Source organism: Ricinus communis, chromosome 5, assembly GCF_019578655.1.
Source record: "Ricinus communis isolate WT05 ecotype wild-type chromosome 5, ASM1957865v1, whole genome shotgun sequence".
In the NCBI taxonomy this organism is placed as follows: domain Eukaryota; kingdom Viridiplantae; phylum Streptophyta; class Magnoliopsida; order Malpighiales; family Euphorbiaceae; genus Ricinus; species Ricinus communis.
Window position 1 is genome coordinate 10,026,149 of NC_063260.1, and position 9,615 is coordinate 10,035,763.

General features: G+C 31.8%; 2 protein-coding genes across 2 annotated transcripts; both read right to left on the minus strand.

The window, feature by feature from the left end:
• Positions 1–3,630: 3,630 nt before the first annotated feature.
• On the minus strand, positions 3,631–4,432 carry LOC8277286 (auxin transport protein BIG). The gene is made up of 2 exons (XM_015723440.3): positions 4,198–4,432; positions 3,631–4,066 (listed from the first exon to the last, which is right to left on the minus strand). The coding sequence occupies exons 1-2, from the start codon at positions 4,360–4,362 to the stop codon at positions 3,758–3,760; spliced, it is 474 nt and encodes a 157-aa protein (XP_015578926.1). The 5' UTR covers positions 4,363–4,432; the 3' UTR covers positions 3,631–3,757.
• A 151-nt stretch (positions 4,433–4,583) lies between these two features.
• On the minus strand, positions 4,584–8,307 carry LOC8277287 (60S ribosomal protein L7a-2). The gene is made up of 7 exons (XM_002525891.4): positions 8,171–8,307; positions 7,185–7,232; positions 6,872–7,073; positions 6,544–6,713; positions 5,401–5,529; positions 5,207–5,299; positions 4,584–4,929 (listed from the first exon to the last, which is right to left on the minus strand). Exons 1-7 carry the CDS (start codon positions 8,171–8,173, stop codon positions 4,798–4,800), a joined length of 777 nt encoding a protein of 258 aa, XP_002525937.1. The 5' UTR covers positions 8,174–8,307; the 3' UTR covers positions 4,584–4,797.
• Positions 8,308–9,615: the final 1,308 nt, after the last annotated feature.

The following is a 9,615-nucleotide window of genomic DNA, read 5'->3' on the forward strand; positions in this document are numbered from 1 at the left end:
GCTCTCTGGGCTGAGTAGAGTAAGTGTGCCAGAGTAAAGGTCCATGGTCGAGCATTGCTCTCTGGGTGCCGGCTTATTTGGAAACCTAAGTGACCAGACTAGAGTTAAGGATCCTGGTCGAGCTTCGCTCTCTGGGTGCTAGTCTTATTGGAGTAAGAGAGTCGAAAGGCTAAGGGTGTTAGTGATAATTAAGTGACTGAACTGGATTTAAGGGCCCTAGTCAAGTTTTACTCTCTGGGCGCCAGTTCTGTTAGAATGAGAGAGAGTCGAGATGTTTAGTATTGGGATTAGGATTCTGCTGAGGTACTCCGTCCCGTAGTAGGTGAAAGTTATTTTTATTTAAGCATGGCATGACACGTTTATCCTTGCATGACTTAATATTTATTTCAAATTAAATAAGTATGTTATTGAAGTATTTGCAACTGTTTTTGGATATATGATTTTAACTCACTCTTGGACTGACAGTCTCAATTTTACTGTTTTTTAAATCTGTGATTGTTAGTCTTCCCGCGGCTCTTATCTTGCAACCCGACTCCTTTATCATCGGGTGATGTATTTGATTTGGTGTGTTTGACTTGTAAAATTTTAGATTCTCCGCAGTAGAAATAATAGACTTATCAGTTGTAATTTCATATAGTTTAGGGTCTTGCCTAATTCTACACCGAATTAAATATGTAGAATTTAATGGCTAAGATAAATTGTGACATCAGTGATGTTAGATGAGATTTAATTAAGTTAATGAGTGGTCAGGCTTACTACGGGATTTGGTGGCCTTACGTCTACCCATTCCTTAGTGCCGGTCACGGGCCTACAGATCGGTTCGTGACACTTCAAATGATTCATTACTATAGTTGATTGACCTACTATGCAATGTAAGTCTTCCCTATTCTCTATATATCTCCATTCTGAGACTACATTAACAAATGAATTATAAAAGTCACAATGATCAACAGTCCTAAAATAGTCTTATAGATATAGAATTATCTGTTGTCTCACTCTGCAATTATAAAACACTACCTGAAAAATAGTTTTTACTAAAAGCAGGGCACCATTTATCTCGGAACTTATATAGCTTTTCTATCCAAGGGTTATTGTGACAACAAAATTCTGTAACCAATCTACAAACGAAAATATTAATAAACATTTTAGATAGAAACAATGTATATTTCAATATTAGATAATGAACATTAAGATAAATACTAAAAAAATAAAAGAAATAAAATTAGCATGAACATTAATCGAAATGAATATTAATTTTACAGATAATGAATATGCAGAAAAAGTATTTAATATACAATATTCAATTAAATGAACATTATATATTTGTAAAATGAACATTTTAGTGCATATGAATGAACATAAAAAAAATTACTTACTTGGTCCAATAGAATTCAAACTCAGCCTCTATATCAGTATATTTCAATAAAAAGTTGAACAAATCTACAAACAATTTCTGACTTCTTAAGAATTTAATATCTTTCTCTGAATTTTCTCATATATGCCATATACAAAGCTTATGGCATGAGTTAGGAAATACTTGAGTAATTGCAGCAGCCATGGCAGAAGATTGGTCTGTCATTATTGTTTGTGGAAGTTTCCCTTCCATAGATCTTGAAAAAGGGTTGAAAATCCAAAAAAAAAAGACTCGATTCTCGCATTCAATAAAAACCACATCCAAACATAATATTCATACAATGATAATTCATACCTACAAAAAAATAATATCATATATTTTACTATAATAATATCAAATGTTCATGATGACTACAACAATAAAAATGAACATTAAATATCTATAAGATATATTAAACATATGAATATTAGAGATATTAGTCATGAACATTATAAGAGACTAGAATGAACATAATATGAAATAAAATTAATTAAAGAATGTTGGTTAATACCTACAAAATGACAACAAATCATATCATATCTATTAGTACGATATGTAGTATCATGCACTAACAGATCTCCAAACAACTCATAATCCTGTTGCATTTGTCCATTTCTCTAAAAGAAGCTGCATAATGTTGTTTAACTATCAACCTCAAAATCAAAAAAAAAAAAAATCATTTTCATTGGATTATTTTTTCTTGAAAATTTCAATCAAAGTATTTAAATTACTACCACCAATTTGTTTATTTTTTGCAACACCAAATAATTATAAGCATCCCTTGCTGTAAATCCAAACAATAGTGATCCTCATGATTGGTTTTTCAATAATCTAATCCCATCAGTCACTTCAACTCCACTTCTTTTTAAATCATTAAGATAATCAAGCTGGTTTCTTATAATTTATCTATGAGAACGGATAAGGTGGATTTTACTAGGTGGATATAGGTCATGATGCTCTTTTTGGTGTTTGCTTACAATCCATTCTCCTTCTTCATCAATATAGAACTCCATGAGAGCTTGACAACCAGTATGGATCTCAAGTTTTGAGAAACATTTATTTTTCTTGCATACCTTTTTCTTTATACCAGCATTTGAACAAACAAAGCTTTTCATTGTTAATGATTTTCCATTTGCTCTATACTTTTGCTTACTCTTTCTCACACCAAAACCAATTCTAAATGCATAATCATTATATAAACAATAAGCTTCATCAGCAAACTCCACAGACATTCCCAATAATTCATCACCAGAAGAATTAGGTTCACAGTCAACTGTAAATAAAAATAATGAACATTATAACAGTAGTATATGAACATTATAACTCGAAAAAATGAGCATTTATGTAGCAAATAATGAACATTCATCTTTAAAAAACTGACAAACAGTAAAATAATTTTACTTGACTTTCTATATGAATCAATACTTTCACCTGGTGATCCATCTATTGATATTATTTGTATATTGCTCATTTGTAAATTGTTCTCCATTTTTTAAAAGCTTCTTCAATCTAACAATGAAAAATAGAAAAATATGTTTTCAAACTGTAATAAACAATTGCAGTAGAAAAGAAATTTTGCAAACAAAAGCTTGTCTAAAAGAAAAGGATGATTTCAACGAAGGAGGAAAAAAGAAGAAAACGGGAAGTACGAATCAAGAAAAAAAACGAGAAAAAAAAATGAAAAAATAAACAAACTGTAAATAGAAGAAGAAAATAGAAATAAAGAAGCTGCAGATGAAAATTTTTATGTTATAAGAATACAAAAATTAAGGAATTAAAACTTCAATTGTAGGAAAAATAATTAAGACTCCATACGTATTATAATAATTAAAACGACCCCGCATGAACTTTGGGTTCATAAAACTATATGAATTGGAGTCCATATTATAATTTACACTATTTTGCCAAGAGTCTCTCCTTAGCTTTGGTCTTGGTCTGAAATTTGGAGTCCAGTTCATACTGCCACCGCCCACCCCTTGCGGTGTGCTCATCAAACTTGTCACCGAAGTTGCCCAAATTTAATGAAAAAACAAACAAGAGTGAGAATTTTTATCTTCATCTCATGGAATGAAAATAATTGAAGAACAAATTAATGGAGTCCGTAACATTGGCTACTGTTAAATATAAAGAAATACCATATTAGAAGAATAAATAAACAAATAAATTAAAATAATAAAAAAATACACATAAAAATTAAAAAATAAAAAGTTGTTACTGTTATAATTATAAATTATAAATTAAAAGAGAAAAAAATTATTTCTTGTAAATTAGTATTTATAAAAAAATAATAAATGTCAGTCTTTTAATAATCATACATGACAAGTTGGTTAAACCATCCTCTTTGCTTTAGCTTGAATATATATATTAGATGCGGTCCTCTCTTAGCCTTTTGCAGGCATCCTCAAAAAGAGGAGACCATTCATGAGAAAAGACATTCTCTTTCAGAAAACTCAATAATGCAGTGGTAGCTTGTATTGGCAAATTACAATTGCTAGAGCATGAATTAACAGTAGCCGGTAGTGGTAGCTCAAATCCATCAGTTGATCCCACTGAGCGACTACCTTCATATAAAAGGTTCCGAAAGAGGGCTTCATCTTTATGACAAACTGCATTTTCCATTTCTGTACCAAAGCCCTTCATGTCAAGAGCCTGAAATGTTTGCCTTTTGAGATCCTGTATGGTTTCAAGAAGTAAAGAACAGAGTGAGGAAAGTATATTAGAGAAGGCTGTGACTTAGTGGCAGGGTTGCTGTATCTCCATATAGAAGAATTTAAGTTATCTAATACAGAAGCAACTATGCATACTAGGATATTCTGACATGCATTACTGTTGCAGAAAACAACCCCGGCAAAAAGAAGAAACTCTTCCAACAGCAACAATACCAGACCCTCCAAACTACCCTCAACATAAGCATGGTTGTCTGCAAATTCAAAGCCAATTCTGAACAAGCAAGTAACACATCTACACATGAAACAACTGCTTGCAACAGTGAGGCATCATATCCAACATATGGAATGTCCTTTATGAGAGTCCTGAGTAACTTCAAATCCTCAACCCAAAGGAAAATCTCCTGAAATAATCTGAAACTTCCATCTTCTCTGGTCTTCATCATTATTCTATGGCAAAATGCTGATCATCAACACAGCAAAGCAGGATTTATGATCATATTAAATACCAGATAATGAATAAATTGAAGGATAAACTTAAGTGTTGCCTATAAATACTCATTTCTCCCTCCTAATCCTTAATAACAAGATAATATGACAAGTATCTGAGCTACAAGATCAATGCAAAAACTTGTCCACAAAAAATAATCCATAATAAAAAGAAAATGCAAAATTTCAGCCTTCAGAAAAGAAATTCTTTATGCATATAACTTCTTCTCTCTGCTACACACTAGAAGCTCAAGTCATCCTTTGTGCAGCTTCTTTTGCCAAGACTCTCTCCTTAGCTTTGGTCTTGGCCTGAGATTTGGAGCCCATGATGCCACCGCCCCACCTCTTGCGGTGCTCATCAAACTTGTCATTGAAGTTGGCCTAAATTTAATGAAAAAACAAACAAGAGTGAGAATTTCATCTCATTGAAAGAATAATAATAATAATTGAAGGACAAACTAATGCAGTCAGAAGTATTGGCTTAAAATGCAATGAGCAAATCAAAACAACTGGCTGTTCTGAAAGAACAACATCAACCTAGACAAAGTCAAGGATTATTGAATATCAAATTATAACTTATGACAATAGACTTAGTGCAATATAACAAATAACACATCATAAGAGTCTAGTGGCAGCACTGAGAAGTGTTATTGATTACCTTCACTGCTTCCAAAATCTTGCTAAATTCTAATTTATCTTCATTCTTCACTGATGTAAGACACAAAGCAGCAGCTGTTTTCTTGTGGACGATCTATTTGTTTTAAAAAAGTAGAGGACCATGAAGGGTTAGTTTTCCAAACAGAACCAATTTAAATAATTATTTCACGGACGAAATAAGTGCAGAAAATTTACCGCTCCAAGACGTGACTTGCCCTTCACAATTGCATAAGGAACCTCCATTTTCCGGCACAAGGCAGGCAACCATACAACAAGCTCAATTGGATCAACATCATGTGCGATAACTACTAATTGGGCCTTGTTCTACATGTACAACATGGAGTTTGTTTAGAAGAAACAATTATAACCAATAAAAATATGGACCAATGCAAGCATGATTGTGAATTTATTTATTTTTTTCAGAACTTGGATAAGACTATTGGTCACAAAGCTTTACACGATAATTTTTCATCATTTGGGAACATTCTTTCATGCAAGGTTGCTGCTTAATGATAAACAAGTTTACATTGGAAATTTCCTTCATAAGCATGAAAGAGATAGTGCATCAAATAAGAAATTTAATAATATTTATTTGAAGAACTTGTCTGAATAAACAACGGAAGAGGTTCTGAGGAATATATTTGGTGAGTATGGAGTGCTGTAATTATGAGAGATGCCGATGGATAATCAAAGTGTTTTGGTTTTGTGAACTTTGAAAAAACTGATGATGCTAAGCTGTTGAGTCTTTTAATGAAAACAAGATTGATGACAAGGAGTGTTATGATGGAAAAGCACAGAAAGAATATGAAAGAGAGCTTGAACTTAAAAGTCCGTTTGAAAAAAGCGTGAAGGAAGCTGTAGACAAATATCAAGGTGTCAATTCTATACATCAAGAATTTGCATGATAGCATCAATGTTGAAAAACTTAAGAAGCTTGTTTCTGACTTTGGTACAATAACTTCACGTAAGGTTATGCGTGACCCTAGTGGAATTAGCAGAGGACCTGGTTTTAATCATGGAGGTGGAGGTTATGGGGACCCAAGTGGAACTAATTCTTCTGGCTTTGCTTGAAGATCTTACTGAATTTATTTATTGTATTCATGTTTTCATTATATATTAGTTCAAAAAATATTATGCATGAGCTAGAGATACAGAGTTGCAAAGGAGTTGAACCAAGCATGAGCATGAAAGTAGTGGTCATTAAATGATTTCATTAATGATTGAGAACAAGGAGTTAAACCAGACAGAAATTTATCAACAAGTTACAAAAATTATGCACTATCAATTAGTTAACTAATGAGCTAGGAGCAAGAGCACAATAGATGTTAAAATGAATACCTGCTCAATGAGGTAGGTAATATGGTTAAGCCCATACTTAACAACAATGGGCTTCTTTGATTCCACACTTTTCCCCTCAGCTTCAGCTTGTGCTCTTTGAAGAAGCCTTTCCTTCTTAGCTGCCTTGTCCTCGGGTCTATATTTGAGCAACAGCTTGAAGAGTTGTGTAGCTGTAACATTCAAGAAACAAACATTATGACTCGGTATCCAGAAAAAAAAAAAAAAAAAAATCTGCAGTTTTCAGGATACAGAAATCAAAAAACTCCAACCAAAATCCACAATATTGATGCATGATATAGAGCTTCTAACACAGTAGTGAAAATCCTACCAAGGTTCTTGTCAAGTGCTTTGGTGAACTGGTTAACAGCAGGAGGAACCTTCAATCGTTGCTTCAGAATCCTCCTTTGTCTCTGAATGCGAACAACATGAGGCCACTTGACAAACCTAGTCAAGTCCTTTTTTGGCGGCAGTGCACCACCAATACCAAACTGCTTTGGCCGCTTCTCAAACAAAGGGTTGACAACCTTTTCCTATAAGTATAAAGTGAATGCACTAAATTAGTTATACTTGCAAAAAGAAAAGCAAACCGTATCAATTTACAAACTGAAAGAAAAGTAAAGTTACAATGTAGAGCTACTTACAGGTTTCTTTTTTGCCAATACTGGGGCCTTCACACCTCTTTTGGGAGCCTGTAAGAAATATACAAATAGATGAACAAACAGGAGAAAAAAATTGCAACTTTTATTGCCATACAATTCAAAAGAACAAAAGCATGATAAAAATAATAATAAAACATTGAGAACTGCTGAATTTTTGTCAATAAACAAAGCATATTTTGCGAGCTGCTTTCTTTGTCTGGTGCGGCATATACATTCAGCTATAGATTTCCAGCATAATTACCATTTTTTTCAACCCTCAAAGAGGCTGTAATTCCTAGCCAAACAACTATACAAGCATATCATTATACAAACAAACAATGGGGCATTTACAGATGAGATGAAGACTATTGAGTGGCCAAACCATCTTGAAAACTGAGTTTGAAGCCACCTTTTCGGTTCCCCTTAAACATGAAGATAGTACATTTAACTAAACTCCTCTCTACTACACTTTAAACTTTGAAATTATCATTTCTTTCCTAGCTAATTTCATCCTGAAAATATGACCTAAATATTTTGAAATCAGAACAAGAAAGAAGTCAAGGCCACTCAATCACAATCACAGAATTATTCCAGTCATAAAATTTAAAGTCAGCAACACAAGATTTGAGCTCCTAAAGCAACGTTAAAGCCATACCTATAAACCTTGAATGCTATTTCAATCCGGCTCAAAAACCACTTTCTCCTCAACCACAAGAACAAGAAATCAAAAAGTTTATCTACTATGGAGTATATGAACTAGCCAGATGCAAAATATAACTCATTTTCCAATATCGTAAACATTTGCAGATCCATCAAACCCAAAAAAAAACAAAAAATCATAAATAACCCATGAATGAAAATACCGAAACAGAAAACAAAGTCGCAACATCTGTTTATACCATGATGTGAGATCACTACACAAGATTAGGGAGTTTATAATACACACACAACAAGTAATAGATGATACAATTATGGAACAAATGCAATACCATGTGGGTAAGGAGACGTGCAGATCAAAGCCCCTCTTTGAGGAAATGGTGGGCGTGCTTGAAGTAGAAGAGCAGGAAAGCGGCACCTAGGGTTTTTATTTGTCATGCGAAAGCCAAGGGTACAAGCCCAAACCCCAAATTATTTTTTCTATTTAGTCCCTGTACTTTTTACTATTTGCTTTCTGATTTTGTATATTTTCTCTTCTTATTCTTTAGGTCCACATTTATTTTTGTTTTGAACTCCTGAGTCCTTTCTATTATTAATTCTTTTTTTTTTTTGTTTTTTACAAAAGGTTAGTTAAACTTTCATTTCGTTTTATATTATTTTCTTGTTATCTCTCAAATTATTATTGTTACTACTGTCTAAGCGATATGTCCCTTAACTTGCTATTACCTCTTTTTCCTCTTTTCTATATCTCTCTATTTGTACTCATTAATAATGAAACAAATTTTACTACTAATTTACTTTTAGTTGTACATTAAGAGTACTTGGATTAAGAATAATTTACTGTACAACTACTTTTTTTGGCATGTAATTATGTTATTGTGTAGTAATTAATATTAGTTAGGCAAATAATATGATTGCTTCAATCTTAATCATCATAACTTATATAATTAAATTCTTCTAGAAAAACTAAGTGGATTTTTGCATTAAGAAATATCCATTGGGTCAAGTGCACGTAGACTGAAATCCGAGTAACATGTACAAGTTGTGGTCTGACCAATACCAATGCTTATAATCCATAAGCATATTTGTGGAAAATGAGAGAGTAAAATAACTTTTCACTTTTTTTTCAAATTACATAAAATGGAAACTTTTATTTCCGTTTTTTTCATTCTTTTTAAAATGTACTGTTCATAAATTTTTTATAAATTATAATAAAATATTTATAAAAATTTATATTATATGAAAAATTTATATATTAAATGAAATTTTTTATACATTTATAAAAATTAGTTGTTGATTTGTGTGTTATACTACTGTTATAATTATTTCACTGTTATTATTTTAAAATTTTATTTTAGTATGTATATTTATTTTTTACATGTGAGATTTTTATTTTTTTAAATTATTATAAAATGAACTTATAATTAATATTATATTAAAAATAATATTTTGAATAGAATTTTTAAATATTTATGAAATTTTTAAATAAAACCAACACTCAAAATACGCCCTTTTCCGCATGGCTGCCACTTACACGCTCTCTCTTCCACGTGTCCCTTCCTTTTTCTGAAATCCTCCATGTTACTTCTCATTATTTCTCTCCAAAATATCGTATCCAAGTTACATTACTGTAAAACCTCTTTATAGCCAATCAACTTATTTTCCTGGCCGTTCAGTATGTATTGCGCTTTTAATTATAATATTTAATATTATTTTATAAATTTATAATTAATATTATATTAAAAATAATATTTTAAATAAATTTTTAAATATTTAT

Bases quoted from the DNA above. Each gene is read 5' to 3' on its own strand.
- LOC8277286 (XM_015723440.3), bottom strand. From the start codon at position 4,362: ATGTGTAGATGTGTTACTTGCTTGTTCAGAATTGGCTTTGAATTTGCA. The intron at 4,067-4,197 runs GTATGCATAGTT...GAAACCATACAG, and splicing joins ATGCATGTCAGAATATCCTA to GATCTCAAAAGGCAAACATT.
- LOC8277287 (XM_002525891.4), bottom strand. The intron at 6,714-6,871 runs GTAGGATTTTCA...TGAATGTTACAG, and splicing joins AGCACTTGACAAGAACCTTG to CTACACAACTCTTCAAGCTG. The intron at 5,530-6,543 runs GTATTCATTTTA...TTGTACATGTAG, and splicing joins TTACCTACCTCATTGAGCAG to AACAAGGCCCAATTAGTAGT.